The following is a 17,331-nucleotide window of genomic DNA, read 5'->3' as shown; positions in this document are numbered from 1 at the left end:
TTGATGTTTGTTTTGTTACGGTACAAGCATGGGGGCCGAAGCCTTTCAATCTGGACTGGTTATACTAATAGGCGTCAACAGCTGCTCTTCTAGGACAGCACTTGGGCAGATGGACTTCCTGCACTAGGCTTCTGCCGCTTCAACCGCTGATGTCATAGAGCTTCGCTCTACCGCCTGCCTGTCTGGCTACTAATAATGCGAATTATCGGTCCGGTTGGCTTCTGATTGTGCCCCCTGTGAGGGACGATGTGCGGGTTTACCGCTGTTTTTTCTTTCTTGTTTCTACTACATACTACAAAATAAAGATTTTACAAAAAAAATAAAGAAACGTATTATTGAACTATAATGGGGTGTAAATAGGCACTTTGATTGTTAAATGACGAAGGTCAGCAGGGCTTCAGGTACCGTTTTTGGGGTAGGGGGTACTTGATGAGTGTAAAGGTAGGTTTTTCGTTAATTTTACAGGAAGCTATTTTAAATAACCCCTCCCAAGTACCAACACCCACCCCTGGGGAACACGGAGATCACCAAATTAATCCATAGTCTATTTCTGCAACAACAACAAAAAAACAGTGTTGAGCAGCAGTATTAATTTTCAAAAAAACTCCTTCTTTGTTAACAACGAGGGCGGCTAGAAATACCAGACGCCAGCCTAATACATTTGAAGATAATCATTCCCGCTTCTCTTCTGTTGAAGGTCTATTTATTTCCAAAGTGGAAGCACGCTTACGGTTTCAAAAAGCCGCTTGCCATCATCGCTGCCGCTCGTGTACCCAGCCACTTAGTGACTTGCAACAATGTTCTAACAAATACAATATTCTTACTCCTGCAGAACCCTGAGCATTCATAGGCATAGTGAGACTAAGCGTGGCCCATCAGTGTGAGCCTATGGGGTGCTGTTCTATAGATTCACACTGGGCATGCAAAGAAGGGGGACTCCAGTTTTACCCTAATCTCACATGTCAACTGTGTTCAACAAGCATTGGCGAAGCCAATAGCAAGAGCAATTGTCTTTGCCAATGTGTTTTATCCATGCTGTACACCAGTGGGGCTGCTATTTTAGCATGGATAAACGTTAGTGGCCTAGAAGAGAATGTCATGGAGGTAAGTATCATAGAGTGAAGTGTAGAGTGGATTATTGTGGAGTAGAGTGACGTACAGTGGGGTCAAGTAAAGTTGCATAGTGTAGAGTTGATTAGAGTGGAGTGACGTAGAGTGGAGTGGCGTAGAATGTCCTATATCATCGTAGTGTGTCATACAGTGGAGTAGTGTGACATGGAATGGCACAGAGTGTGGTAGAGTGTCATAGATCGGAGTGGCGTAGAGTGGAGTAGCGTAGTGGTATGGACTGGAATGGAGCAGAGCATCAGAGTGCAGTGGCGTACAGTGGAGAGTCATATAGTGTTGTAGAGTGTCAAAGTGGAGTCTCGGATAGTGGAGTGTCGTAGCGTGTAGTAGCATAGAGAGGAGTAGACTGGAGTGGAGTAGAGCATCAGAGTGCAGTGGCATAAAGTGGAGCACAGTGTCATAACATGGAGTGGCATAGCGGGTCAAAGAGTGGAGTGGCATAGAATGGAGTAGAGAGTTGTGTAGAGGCATAGAGTGTCACAGAGTGGAGTAGAGTGTCGTTGAGTGAAGTGTTGTGGAGTGGAGTGGCGTAGACAGGAGCGGTGTACAGTGAAATGGCATAGAGTGGAGTACAGTGAAATAGAGTGGAGTGGCATATCGTGGCACAGAGTAAAGTGGCAACGAGTGGAGTAGAGTCTCATAGCGTTGATTGTCGTAGAGTAGTGTCAGAGTAGAGAGGCATAGAGTGTCGTAGAATGGAGTGGCGTGGGAAGGAGTGTTGAGGAGTAGAGTGGCATACAGTGGAGCAGTGTGTTGTAGAATGGAGAGGCATGGAGAGGAGTGATGTGGCATAGAGTGTAGTAAAGTGTTGTGGAGTGGAGTACAGTAGAGTCATAGAGCGAAGTTGCATGGAGTGACAGAGTGAAGTTGCATGGAGTGGTGTAGAGAGGAGTGGCATAGAGAAGAGTTTTGTGTCGTAGAGGACAGTGTGGTGGAGTTACATGGAGTAAAGTGGTGTTGAGTGGCATGGAGTAAAGTGGTGTGGGGTAGAGTATCGTGGATAGAGTGTTTTAGAGTAGAGTGGCATAGAGTGGAGTAGCATAGTTTGATTTGGAGTAGAGTGGAGTGGAGCAGAGTGGAGTATAGTGTCATTGAGTGTTGTAGATCGGAGTGGCATAGAGTGGACTGGCATAGAGTGGAGTTGTGTAGAGTGTAGTAAAATAGCACAGAGTGAAGTGGCACAAAGTGGGGTGGTGAAGTGTGGGGTGGTAAAGAGTAGAGGGTTGTGGAGTGTCGTAAAGTGTAATAAAGTGGTGTAGGGTGAAGTGGCGTAGGGTGAAGTGGCATGGATTAGAGGATCATGTGGAGTGGCGTACAGTGGAGTATGCATGATGTGGTAGCATATTGCCATTACAAACAACTCATTTTAAATTGAAATTACCTTTAGATTTGCACAGAACATAGTTATATTGATAAAAGTATATAGCGCACACATATTAATGTGTAGAATTCCGCATCACTTAGTATATTGAGCTATAAAAAGATTTGTTTCCTCCACACTTCAGAATTTCAAAAAATGTGCTTCATTTGTGCTTTCCTAATTCTGATTTAAATGTTGTTGTGTGCTAGACATAGATAACACCCTACAGCCTTCCCCAGCAAGATTGTTATATACATCTTCTCACTTTGCAGTCAGAGACAGTAAAGTGAACACCAACCTCCCTTGGAATGACAGAGCATGACATTTGACCTCGGTCTTTGAATGCACAGTAAATGTGATAGGAAAAAAAATGTAAAGGCCCGTTTTTGCTCATTCATTTCTGAACTCCAGCATGGTTATTTTGGGGGTGGTTCAGCACCCCTTCATGCCCCTTCTTTCTGCACCTATGGTATGTGTGTGAAATTGTGGAAGAGGATTGTTTAAGTTACGCTATTAGTAAAGAGAACATACCAAAGTAAACAAGCTTGTAGACAGAACACGGTCACTCACAGGCATGCAAGAACAGTGGCAAAGATAAGTAGAATCAGTCAAGCAGAACAATAGGAGACAAGAAACATCTTCCATGGAGTGCGTCATGAAAAAGAAAAAAAAACACAATGGTGACTCAACCTTGACACAGTAGGCATTCTTGGCCTTTTTTTTTAGCCACCTCTGACGCAATAGTGGTCCAACTTTGTCACTATGGCTATTCCAGGCCCAATGGTAGTCTAACTGTTAAATGGAATTATTGCCAATCCTCTAGTTACCCCTTCCACAATTTTAGCACATTTTTGACATAATGGAGAACAATGTTGCTACCCCAAGCATAATGGTGGCACATCAATAACTAATAGTGATTCTTGTCTTCATTTTGCATACTCTTGCATAATAATGACAAATCCTTGCCATAATGGACATTCTTGGCAACAATCTAGCTGTTCTGGGACAATAGTTGTGAAAAGTTCTGCTGGTAAATTGAAAACCCAGGTTAACACTGTTGTTAAATAGGCACAAAAGGCAGACTCTGACCAAGTGTCACCGTGGTATATGTGAGTGTATTGTGAAAATTATAAGCTGTTATTTGGGGTCGCAATAAAATATTTGCTATAAAAAAGTTAAGATTTCAAGTTTGAAAAAAACATTTTTGGGGGAAGAGAGGCGAAAGGTTTACAGGAATGACCTAATTTTGCAAAATGCAACTCTTACTTCATGATCAAATGATGTATTTTCAGAAAAATGGCTCCATTATAGAACTAACGTAAAGGCTGATATTTGAGGGATAATTCTAGCACAGCTTACTGTTCAATTCGTCTGCTTGGTTCCGAAATGCACTTACTGCAATGGCTGTTTCATGATCTGTGTGAGGGAATTTTAGCATCCATGTTGGAACAGTTTGCAATGGTAGCACAACTACTTGAGCATGTGGGATAGCTAAAAAGTGTCCACTTTATGAGCCTGTAAGTAATTGTAGGTTTTAAATCCACTAGTAGATCTGTAAAGTAGAGAGTCAACGGGACATCAGGGATAGGAATTAGTGTTTGACTTGCCTAAAGATCATAAGAAATAACCCTCCATTTCAGGAGAGGAATTCGCCACTGCCATGATTGTCCACAGCTTCCACTATCAACAGTAGCACAAAGCCTGATACCCGCTCTTTCAAAAGTAACCCAGTAAAGCAAGAACCACCCACTTCAGGAAAAACATCTTTATTCAACAGTGTTTAATAATCGTGTTGGCACAAATAGAAAAACAATAACTCTGGGCGATCTACTATCTAAAACCAGATTTTATTTTACCTGACTGAAACATATATATAGTCCTTCATCAAATGTTTAGGAAAATGGTGTTCTACCAAAGAATTATTGGCAAAGGTAAACTCCAGTAAGCCCACAGGGCAGGGGGAGGCATACTGGGGGTGGGTGGGGGGGTTTGCACTTTAGGGGTTGAGTCTGCTTGGCAGGCCATTAAATTATTGGATAATTTCATTGCCATCCCTTCAGAGTAATTGGTTTCGGATTTTAAATCAAATTACGGGGAAATTGTGGCACAAAAGTAACCATTTGGTCATTTTCAAAATTGAGAGGCAAGGGGGGAGCTCATTAAAGCCTACTAAAAAGCGCAATCTACTCGCTGGACTCAGTTAAAAACATACGAGGCCTGTTTTTGCCTCCCACCACCTTGCAATTTCCTACACTGCTACTGTTTACTCATAACACCAAACTATTAAATGGTAGATTCACAGTTCTAGAAACTAAATGGTATAAAACATGACTCAGTTTTGATGAAGCAGACTTAATATCCATTTCAAAGCATACCTCCAATCCATTAATTCCAATAAACATACCTTTTAAGCAGTAAAAATTAAAGAAAACTCTTAGAAACCAAAGAGCTTACCACAAATTTGCAGAAGATCTTTAGGCCAAAATCTCCTGCTACATTTCCCAAACAAATACAAAATTTGGAAGTCATTAACCATTCCTCATAAATAATATTGTCCTAAAACACCACCACTCTATTTACTGTCCCATATGAACCATGATATTCAAGTTTTTCTCTGTCTCCATCTCACCTCCAATATCAATGCAATGACCATATACTCTCTTCTCAGGGGTGTTCTCGTAACAGGGAAAGAAAGCACACTATGATCCTTCCCTTCACAAAATATATTGTTGGGTCACTTTGATCCTGAGAGTTGTGAAATACTATGCAAATTCCAATTTGTAGCCAAGTTTAATGACAAATTATAACTAAACTTCAACTGCACATGACCTCAGCCACAATAATATGTAACATAGTGTTTGTGCTTCTATTCAAATTATATGTCAGGTGGGGAGCCTGGAACGCATACAGCGGTGAGATTTGTAGTCCTCCCCGTAGTGTTGACCGGGAGGACCCGCCCACTCCTTGATGTGTAATAACTGTGCTCTGGGGCTCTATTCGGATTGCTATTCTGACTTATCAAAATGTAATTGTATGATCTCCTCTTACTCACAATCCTTGAACATGTTTTGTGTATATGTGCTGATTTTTGTTTTTGTTCTATATCAATAAAAAGAAATTTAAAAAATGTATGTGTCGGCACAAATTGCTCTTGTACAATACAATCTACTTTTTAAAGTGCACGGATACCTTAGAGGAGGCTTACCAGCACTAGCGGTAAAGATCACCCAGAGAAGAGGGAGAAAAGGGACTGACAGCAGCCTACACAGTAATTGAAAAGAAAAGTTTTATCGACTTTCTAAAAGCAGCTTCAGACGGGATACTTCTCAAATTAGGAGGAAGAACATTCCACAGCTTAGCTGTCAGAAAGGTAAAGGATCTGCCTCCTCTTCTGGCCCTGTGACTGCGGGGGATGTGGAAAAGTTTGAGATTATTAGATCTCAGGCATTTCTTCTACGAATATGGTTTAAAATGGCTCCTGAGCGTAATTTCACACCTAAGGAATGGCACAAAATAGTGCATAGGGCCAGCGCCTCAGCCTTCAGCACAGCGGGCAAAAAAATGTTCCTTAAAATAGCCCATTATTGGTACTATACTTCGGCGAGAACAGCTCAGTGGAAACCAGGTGGGTTCCCCATCACTGGAGACAATGGGGCCAAGTGGGCACCCTCACACATTTAACTTTGGCATTGTCCTAAAATACCACACTTCTGGCAGAGATCTTAGCTGATATTGATGGAATCCATGGCATAGAATTACCTAGGTTCCCTAGTTATATATTGCTGGCGCTCCGAATGTGTTGACTTACCCCCTAAGTCGCAACATGGGCGAGCCATTACATTAACGCTTGGCACTGCCAAGCAGGTGCTGTTATCCTGTTGGGGCACTGATGCTGTCCGGACGAAATTGCATTGGCTCCACTAACTATGGGAACTTCTGGGAATGGAAAAACTGACAGCTACTGTAACCCACACACTACCACGGTTTGATAAGACATGGGGATCTAGTATTAGATTTCTAGCTGGGAAATTTAGGGAGCTGACTTGCCCTGTCTATCTCCGGCTACTCCCCCTCACGCAACCAACCCACAGTGCCGATTGACATATGCACCTCCTCGTCTTATGACCTTTTCCAGGTATACAACAGCACTCTTATGGGTATTTGTTAGGCTCTGTCGAGTACATGTCCCCTCTATGGCATCCCCACAACTCCGTTCTTTGTATCCCCTTCTTTGCCATCTTCAAGCTGTCTGTTTTTAGTTTTTTATTTCATTGTCGCCACCATCTTATGGATGTAGGCGGGCGGTTGTATTGTACCCTGTTTAAAACAATAAACAGATTTAAACCTAAAGTGTCTCTTAAGGTAAAGCAGACCCTTAATGGACGCCTATCAGGAGTTGTTGGATGTATGAATACTCCCACCGACTATGCAGGAAGCAGTAATCATTTCCCTTCTGAAACCAGACAAGGCATCTAATATCTGTGACTCATATAGACCCCTGTCGTTAATCAATGTGGATGCTAAGATCCTAGCCAAACTAATAGCCAACAGGCTACAGCCACCATTACTGCTCATAGCTAGGTCAGACCAATCAGGATTCATTCCGGGTAGGTCAACAGCTCACAATTTGTGCACATTCTTCACCACTGTGCACCAGCTTGACCCCCAACTCCCTGTTATTGCAATGTTTCTTGACGCAACCAAGGTGTTTGATTCCTTGGAGTGGCCTTTCCTGTTCGCGATACTACCTAGATAAGGATTCAGTCCCAACTTTATCAAACTAATAGGCCTGCTCTATACTAAGCCCACAGCCCGACTAAGAGCAAATAATATAATATCGGAACTATTCTGTATAACTCGGGGCACCAGGCAAGGATGCCCACTCTCGTCACTGCTGTTCGCAGTGGCGATGGAGCCATTAAGGCCAGAATTCGCCAGCACCACACTGCTCGTGGTCTGGGATTCACAGATAGAGGTCTAATAATATCAATGTATGCAGATGATATAACGTTAAATATTCGTAAACCAGATGAAAACCATAACCCCTTGCTGAGAGAAGTCCTTCGCTTTGGGGGAATGTCTGGCATACAGATCAACTAGTCAAAATCCTCTATTTTACCTGACTGGGGCCCCGCTGGAAACCGACTTGGAATTCCCACTTAAATGGGAAGATGATGCTGTAAAATACTTGGGGGTGTGGCTTAGTAGGGAATTACAGGACATATGGCGAATGAACTTTGGCAGGTTACTAGACTGGTTGGAGCGCAAATCGAAAATCTGGGCTGCTCTGCCTTGGTCCCTAGCTGGCAGAATCGCTATCCCCAAGATGATAGTGCTTCCTAAATTTTTATACCTATTCGTTAACATACCCATACCCTTAACCGAGGCCTTTTTTAACTCCCTGCGCTCCATGATGATTGCATTTTTTTGGGCCGGCAAACACCGTCGCGTGAGCTGGGAACTGCTAACACGCCCGCTATCGGTGGTGGAATGGCTGCGCCTGACTTCGAACTCTACGCATTATGTGCACAAGCCCAATTCCTTCATTTCTTGATACACCCCACACTGTTCCGGCCACACGTGGCCATTGAAACAGATGTGGAAGATCCCACCCCTCTACATGTGGCTGTGTAGAAGCCATATCACAGATAGGCCAATTAAATAAATACTGTTGAAACCATGCGTTGGCCTGGAAAGGTTTACGAAAACGTGTTGGGACTCCACTGCTATACGCAATCTCCACCCCAGTTGCGCACCATCCACATTTTCCCTTTCTTAATGATAGGGGTTCCATAACACAGGCACGTAGTATGGACATTTCCACATTGGGGGACCTGTACCCACAGGACACATTTTTAGAGCAACTACGACAACGGGAAGACACTCAAATACCACTTACGAACTTGTTCCTCTACTTTCAACTCCGAGCCACTTGCAAGTCAATTCACTCGACATTCGCAGCCCCTCCCAGATATAATGAAGCCGCTAGAGCATCTATTAACCACACCATCACCTCGCAGATTAATTACTAGTTTATATAACCTCACGCAAACGCACACCCCATTGGTTGCCCCTAGGGCACTAACACAATGGAGGACCGACCTCGAAGAACTACCTACAGATGAGCAATGGTCATTTTGTCGCTTACAGCTGAGATATGTATCCCCGAACTATAAGCTGAGACTTATCCATTTCAAATTCATACATAGGGTATATCGCAACCCCATGCAGGTGCATAAACTGGGGTTTCACCCGGATTCGCACTGCTGGAATGCAAACGTGAAGCCGCAGCCTTTCTGCATATTGCGTGGAGTTGCCCACCCATTGTTGAATTTTGGAAAGAGGTATATGACACTATACAAGCTGTCACTGGAATGCACCCCACTGGTGGCACTGTTGGGGTATGTGGGGGAAATCCCACTTAAAAAACGTTGTTTGGTGGTCATGATGCTGCTACTTTCAAAATGTAGACTAGCCATACACTGGAAGAGATGGCGGTGTTCTGGGACCTAATGCAGACGGCATCTTGGCTCAGTGGACGCTATGCGGACCTCCCAGATGACTCTAATCAAGTGCCAGTTGTCTCCCTGTCAAGATCGCCCCAATAACTGCCTCAACACTTGCCAATTTGTATAAATATCCCTTACATACATGAGTCTGCCTAACTCGTACCACGTGATAAGGTTGATCATGGCCAAACTCCTGTTACCCATTCACGGAGTCTCAAATCCCTAGACTTGTCTAACCCACAGCAGACATTGCCATGTTCCAGTCACCATAACTGTGTAAATTACATGGATTTTTCTTTCCTTTTCCTTTAAAAGAACGAGATGCACTGGAGCAACATACTTGGTTTTTATTCAATACTGATGTCCACAATTTCTATAATGCTGTAACTGAGTAATGCTGTGTAGTATCAACGTACAAATGTGCCTATATCATGTATATGTCTGAACAAAACTTCAATAAACAAAAGTAAAAAAATAAAATAAAAAAAGAGGACCCTTATGATAGTAGGCTCTGAAAGCTCAGGTCATAGCTTTGAACTGGATTCTCTTGTTGACTGGAAGCCCATGGAGGGCACGCAAGTGGCCCAACACCTAAAATCGACGCAGAAGCTTCAAAATCAGCCAGGTAGCAGCGTTTTGAATGGTCTGAAGGCACTGAATCAAAAAGGCTGGAAGGCCCAAATACAGGCTATTAGTATAGTCCAGCCTGGAGGTTAATAAGGCATGGACAATTGTCTTGCAATACTCTATTGGGATGCAGCATCCTTCTCAAACAAACAGGAAGAGTATTAAGCCTTAATTTGGGGATCAAAAGGTCAAGCCTGAATCAAATTTCACCCCAAGGTTTCTAACCACAGAGGCAGGGCTGGGGGAAGACTCCCAGCTCTGATGGCCATCAAAGACTGGGTAAAGGGGGGGGGGCTTAGTACAAAGGAAGACCACGTCAGTCTTATCTGAATTAAGTTTCAGACAGCTTGTGTTCATCCAGTACAGGCCAGATTTCCAACAGAGCTTAAAGGAGTCAAGGGGCGTGAGCAGGTTTTCCTGAAAAGCCACAAGGAGTTGAGTATCATCTGCGACAGATATAACTCTGACTACCCAGGATTCAACTAACTTAGCCAGAGATTCCAGATAAACATTAAAAAGTGTTGAGCTGAGAGCCGAGGCCTGTGGAGCCCCACATACTAAGGGTTTCGCCTCAGAACTAAAAGGGGGAAGGGAAACATTCCGAGATCTCCGGCTAATGAGGATTTGAGCCAGCATAGTGCTCGGTCTCTTTTGTACATGAAATCTTAATGCATGGTTAAAACTGCTTGGGAGCATACCATGATGAACATACCATGACATAACCAAGCAATAAAACACTTGCCTTTAGTGTGACGCTCAGAACGAGACAGATGGATAAGGGGAAAAAACAGACTTTCAACTCAACCACTGCACAAAAAACATCTGTCTACGTCCATATCTCTGGTGCTCCAAGTGTATCATTCTTTCCTTTTACACACCTTTTTTAACAGAGTGGTCTACGAATTGCTGCTTTGCGCAGAGTTTTATATAGCGCGAACTAGACCCGAACCGAATCAGGTATCAGAGCGCTTTACATATTTTTCCAGTTACGTTACATTTTTACGTTTTCCAGTTACTTTCATTTTAGGCACGGGGAGATTAAGTGATTTGCCCAGAATCACAGGAGGTTTTGGCGTCGTTACCGAGGCTCGAACCCAGTTCCTCCAGGTCCGAGGTCGAGCGCCCTAGCCGTTAGGCCAACTCCTCTCCCCAATATGGTTTGACTTTTCCCCCAAAGATTACCATTATGCCCAGTTCAGTTTTAAAACATTTTATGATGGCCCAAGTTCTGTGTCAGTATACGTAATTGATTCCAGTTGCCTCAAATGTAAATACTGAGTCTATTGTAGTCAGATAGGTGGCACAACACAGACCGAGAGAAAGACTAGGTGGAAGGAGTAACTATGTGAGAAGAGGAACTGAGACAGCCAGCAGAACAGGAGGTCAGATGGCCAGTCAGGTACAGTAACTGGGTGGGAGGAGGAAATTAGACGTGTAAACCAGGGTAACTGGAATGGAAATATGACTGGTGCAGGAACCATACAAAAAGAGGGTAATAGTTAATTAAACTAGGAGGGAAATGGGAAGTGCTACACAGAAGGGGGTGGGAGTGGGGGTAGTGCCCAATTAAAGACATTTGTTAGACAAAAACAGGAAGGGGGAAGTAATGACCTGTTGCTAGAGGAATAACAAACAGGCTGCAAGGAGGTACTATGTCATTGGGTGAATGTTTAAAAAATGGACTAAAATGTAGAAAGCAACAGACAGTGATGGAGCGTGGAAAGGTATAGGAAGGGGGAACTGGGAAGAATGCAGGCCCACAGGGCGCACAAAACTGTTGAGTGACAAGTAGGAAAGAACATGAAATAAGACTATGAAGGGCCAAAGAGGCCAGGATCCAAATTTGATTATATATGTCCCCACAAGCTTAACCTTTTCTGTGATGTTTCCCAAAGACAGTGTGGTGCACCATTTTTTCTTGTGTACAATCTTACCCCCTGTATGAAGGTGTTCCTAGGTTTGGTGCCCTTCTACAATCATTTGCAAAGGATATTGATCTATTTGTTAAAATATCTAAAAATTTACTCAAAATTTAAACGCTTTAAAATCTAGGTTTCAGCCTTCAATTCTTGGCTGACATCCTGCTGGCTGTGGCTTAGTAAAGAAAGGGCCATTAATTATTGGCTGATCTCCTGCTGGCTCTAGCTTATTCAACCAAAAACACTAGTTCTATTCTCTGGATCTTAAAAAAAGCTTTTGAAGATATTTTACTTGATTCTCCCAGCTTAAATTCTTCTCCTACCTAATGCTCTCTCTAAAGCTGAAGTTTAACATAATTTCAAAACAAAAAAAAGCTTTAGCCATCTGACATCTGATTAGTTCTGCATCAACAAAAATACATTGTTTGCCGACCAGCCATAGAATGTAAGTAATGTAGAGTATGTCTAGATCACATTCCTTTCCAGAGGGATGCTCGAGTTCACCCTGTGGCTTCCACTAGTCAAACACAGTAAGGTCACATTTCTTATTATCATTCACAAGTGTATTTATGATATGTATTTCTCTACTTTGCTAGAAAATGTCTCTACAAAGCACTGCTAGATCTTGAAATTCAACTATCAAAAACGTATCGACTATACCTGCTTTTATGTGCGCTATGAGAGAAGGGGAGCAATAAGAGTCTTCAGCTACAGAGACGCTAATCCTTGTGTTTCTGGGGCTTGATGACAACAAGCTATCTAGATGGAGATGATAACTCAAATAGAAAACGCTCTTCAAGAACTTGGCTTTCATCAACTCCCTTAGAATCTTAACAGCACCAACTGGGGAAGAGTACAATAAGGCAGACCTCCATTAACACCTGTGTATCAATTGCCCTACTTCCATGCCACCCAGTTGCATGTCAACCTACCACCATACTCTGCATCTATCTCTGCTCCACTTCCTGCTATGTTCCTCTATCTTTCTTTTTCCTTCAGCTTTGGGTGTCTCTGCATTTCTCTTCTCTCTGCCCACTGTACTGTTTCATTGGACCCTGGAGCACGGAGGAGGTGGAATGACAAGACAGTTTGAAATGGAGACACACAGTGGCTTTACAAACATCTAATATTTGAATACACTTATTGAATTATGTTATAATGATTCCAAAGTCTAGCTTTCATTCATTGATTGCATACAGCAGTAGTCACAGACAATGGCTATCTGAAAGTGCTGCCAAAATCACAACAATCAGTGTCCTGGTAAGCAGCCATTTAAAAGATAACTGCTTAGGGCATGAGAAACAACCTACCACTGTAGAAACGAATCATGCAGCCAATGTCAGAATGTGTTGCTTCTTCCTGGATTCGTAGTGGGTCCTCAAAGCCAAGTTCAGCCAAGTACTTATGCACAATCTGTAGTGGTTTCTCCTCAGAATCCAGGCTCCTAAGAAAACAATCCACATAAGACATGATTGTTCATGAGAAGATTGCTTACTGTGAACATCCTGATCCACATTTGAGCTGCATGTCAGCTACAATTCATGAATGTCTCTAAAAACCTATTTTACGCTCCCCTACTCACTTTTCTCCCACATGAATCAGCATGTCACATCAGCTCTGAATTTATTTGCATTTACAATTCCTTTTCTAGCCCTGGTTTTAACTCTGCTGTGCAGGTGCCAGTGCACCCCTGTGTCAATACTTTCTTTCACTTGCCCAATGGATGTCCTGCTTTGCTGGCCTTTTTAGGTCGAGCTGGCGTTGGAGCGCGAAGCGCTCCCGCCAGCGAGACTATAGTCACCTTCCTCCCTGTCAAGGGAGTAACAGCTGTGAACGAGCCCGATACAGACCTGGGCACGAGCCGACCCAGGTCTGTGAACGTGCTTCAAGGTTGAGCAGCTTGTGCACGTTTGTTGGACGTCAGGGCTGCAAGCCCGCCAGACCAATTATCCCAGCATGAAACTCTACTTCCTGAGGCGCCACAAGACCAATTATCCCAGCAGGAGTCTCCACTTCCTCAGGTGCTGCAACAATTATCACAGCATGAGAACCACTTATCACAGCATGTCAACAGGCCCCAGGCTGCTGGAGCACTCAACTATAATTAATGTGCAGTTGAGTGCTCCAGCGGGGCGGCTCTCTGCATGCTGTGATAATTATATCTTTGGGGCCTCATGCTGTGATAATTAGGGCGGCATGCTCTATTTGCAGCACTGAACATTTTCAAAGAAGGCCAAGCAGTGACATTCATTGGAGACACTCACCCTCCGCACACCTCCTCACCCTCACACACCTCCTCACCCTCACACCCTCACCTTCACACCCCCTCACACACACCCTCACATACCCTTACCAGCACAGCAAAACACAACACAACACAGCACAGCACAGCAAAACACAACACAGCACAGCAAAACACAGCACAGCACAACACAGCACAGCAAAACACAGCACAACACAACACAGCACAGCAAAACACAGCACAACACAGCACAGCACAGCAAAACACAACACAGCACAGCAAAACACAGCACAGCACAGCAAAACACAGCACAGCACAACACAGCACAGCACAGCAAAACACAGCACAGCACAGCACAGCACAACACAGCAAAACACAGCACAGCACAACACAACACAGCACAGCACAGCAAAACACAGCAAAACACAGCATAACACAGCACAGCAAAGCACAGCACAGCAAAACACAACACAGCACAACACAGCACAGCACAGCAAAACACAGCACAGCAAAACACAGCACAGCACAACACAGCAAAACACAACACAACACAGCACAGCAAAGCACAGCACAGGACAGCACAGCACAGCAAAACACAGCAAAACACAACACAGCACAGCAAAACACAGCACAGCACAACACAGCACAGCAAAACACAGCACAGCAAAGCACAGCAAAACACAGCACAGCAAAACACAGCACAGCAAAGCACAGGACAGCACAGCAAAACACAGCAAAACACAGCAAAACACAGCAAAGCACAGCACAGCAAAACACAGCACAGCACAGCAAAACACAGCACAGCACAGCAAAGCACAACACAACACAGCACAGCACAGCACAGCAAAGCACAGCAAAGCACAGCAAAGCACAGCAAAACACAGCACAGCAAAGCACAGAACAGCAAAACACAGAACAGCAAAGCACAGCAAAACACAGCACAGCAAAACACAGCAAAACACAGCAAAACACAGCACAGCAAAGCACAGCACAGCAAAACACAGCACAGCAAAACACAGCACAGCAAAACACAGCACAGCAAACCACAGCACAGCACAGCAAAACACAGCACAGCAAAACACAGCACAGCACAGCAAAACACAGCACAGCACAGCAAAACACAGCACAGCACAGTAAAGCAAAACACAGCACAGCAAAACACAGCACAGCAAAACACAGCACAGCAAAACACAGCACAGCACAACCAAGCACAGCACAACCAAGCACAGCACAACCAAGCACAGCACAACCAAGCACAGCACAACAAAAAATAGCATAACAAAACACAACAAAACATAGCATAGCATAACAAAACACAGCATAGCATAACAAAACACAGCATAGCATAACAAAACACAACATAGCATAGCATAGCATAACAAAACATAGCATAGCATAACAAAACACAGCATAGCATAACAAAACACAACACAACATAGCATAACAAAACACAACACAACATAGCATAGCATAACAAAACACAACATAGCATAGCATAACAAAACACAACATAGCATAGGATAGCAAAACTAAACAGAGCATAGCATAACAAACAAAGCATAGGATATCAAAACAAAACATAGCAAAACAAAACATAGCCTAACAAAACATGGCATAACAAAACATGGCATAACAAAACATGGCATAACAAAACATGCATAACAAAACATGGCATAACAAAACATAGCATAGCAAAACATATAATAGCATAGCAAAACATAGCATATCAAACACAACAAAACATAGCATAGCAAAACACAGCACAGCACAGTAAAGCAAAACACAGCACAGCAAAACACAGCACAGCAAAACACAGCACAGCAAAACACAGCACAGCACAACCAAGCACAGCACAACCAAGCACAGCACAACCAAGCACAGCACAACCAAGCACAGCACAACAAAAAATAGCATAACAAAACACAACAAAACATAGCATAGCATAACAAAACACAGCATAGCATAACAAAACACAGCATAGCATAACAAAACACAACATAGCATAGCATAGCATAACAAAACATAGCATAGCATAACAAAACACAGCATAGCATAACAAAACACAACACAACATAGCATAACAAAACACAACACAACATAGCATAGCATAACAAAACACAACATAGCATAGCATAACAAAACACAACATAGCATAGGATAGCAAAACTAAACAGAGCATAGCATAACAAACAAAGCATAGGATATCAAAACAAAACATAGCAAAACAAAACATAGCCTAACAAAACATGGCATAACAAAACATGGCATAACAAAACATGGCATAACAAAACATGCATAACAAAACATGGCATAACAAAACATAGCATAGCAAAACATATAATAGCATAGCAAAACATAGCATATCAAACACAACAAAACATAGCATAGCAAAACAAAGCATAGCATAGCAAAACATAGCATAGCATAACAAAGCATAGCATAGCATAACAAAGCATAGCATAGCATAACAAAACATAGTATAGCATAACAAAACATAGCATAACAAAACATAGCATAGCATAGCATAACAAAACACAACATAGCATAGCATAACAAAACACAACATAGCATAGGATAGCAAAACTAAACAGAGCATAGCATAACAAAACAAAGCATAGGATAGCAAAACAAAACATAGCCTAACAAAACATGGCATAACAAAACATGGCATAACAAAACATGGCATAACAAAACATGGCATAACAAAACATGGCATAACAAAACATGGCATAACAAAACATGGCATAGCAAAACATATAATAGCATAGCAAAACATAGCATATCAAACACAACAAAACATAGCATAGCAAAACAAAGCATAGCATAGCAAAACATAGCATAGCATAACAAAGCATAGCATAACAAAACATAGCATAGCATAACAAAACATAGCATAACAAAACATAGCATAGCAAAACAAAGCATAGCATAGCAAAACACAACACAACACAACATAGCATAGCATAACAAAGCATAGCATGACCAGGGAAGCTTTCTGACACACCTATCGGAAAAATTGGCGCCCTGGCACGGAGTCCCCTGGGTACTGGGAGGTGATTACAACACAGTGCTAGACCCTGCGCTGGACCGCTCGACCCCGCCCAGGCCAGATGCCACTTCTTTGGGGGTTGCGCAGGCGTTCGCAAGATGGGCAACACAGTGGGACCTCAGGGATGCATGGCGCGCGCACAACCCGGACACCAGAGTATATTCATATTACTCGGGGGCACACACGCTACATGTCCGCCTGGACAGATTCATGGTGACAACGGAAATGCTACCACACATTACTGAGTCGCAATACCTCGGCCGGACACATTCAGACCACAATCCACACACGCTGGCAATAACATGGGAACGCCCACACCCACCCATACCCACATGGCGGCTACAACCCGCCCTGCTGCTCGACGCACCCTTCAGAGACGCCCTACAGGCCCGAGTAGCGCAGTACTTTGCTGACAACTCGGGCACGGCGTCCTCCACTAGTGTGGAGTGGGACGCCTTCAAAGTGGTGGTACGGGGTCATTGCTTGGGCACACAAGG

At 43.3% G+C, this 17,331-nt stretch overlaps 1 protein-coding gene across 2 annotated transcripts in view; it reads right to left on the bottom strand.

The window, feature by feature from the left end:
• The window catches only part of PHLPP2 (PH domain and leucine rich repeat protein phosphatase 2), a 704,566-nt gene that overhangs the window by 610,206 nt on the left and 77,029 nt on the right, over positions 1 to 17,331 (bottom strand). Inside the window, exon 3 of one of the 2 annotated variants that reach the window (XM_078669274.1) lies at positions 12,854 to 12,987. In XM_078669274.1, the coding sequence (XP_078525400.1) occupies positions 12,854 to 12,987 (134 nt within the window). Of the gene's footprint in view, positions 1 to 12,475; positions 12,549 to 12,853; positions 12,988 to 17,331 lie in introns of those variants that run through there. The other variant, XM_078669275.1, reaches the window with a different exon arrangement.

This window comes from Lissotriton helveticus, chromosome 12, assembly GCF_964261635.1.
Source record: "Lissotriton helveticus chromosome 12, aLisHel1.1, whole genome shotgun sequence".
Lineage (NCBI taxonomy): Eukaryota > Metazoa > Chordata > Amphibia > Caudata > Salamandridae > Lissotriton > Lissotriton helveticus.
This window is presented reverse-complemented; position numbering and strand designations above follow the sequence as displayed.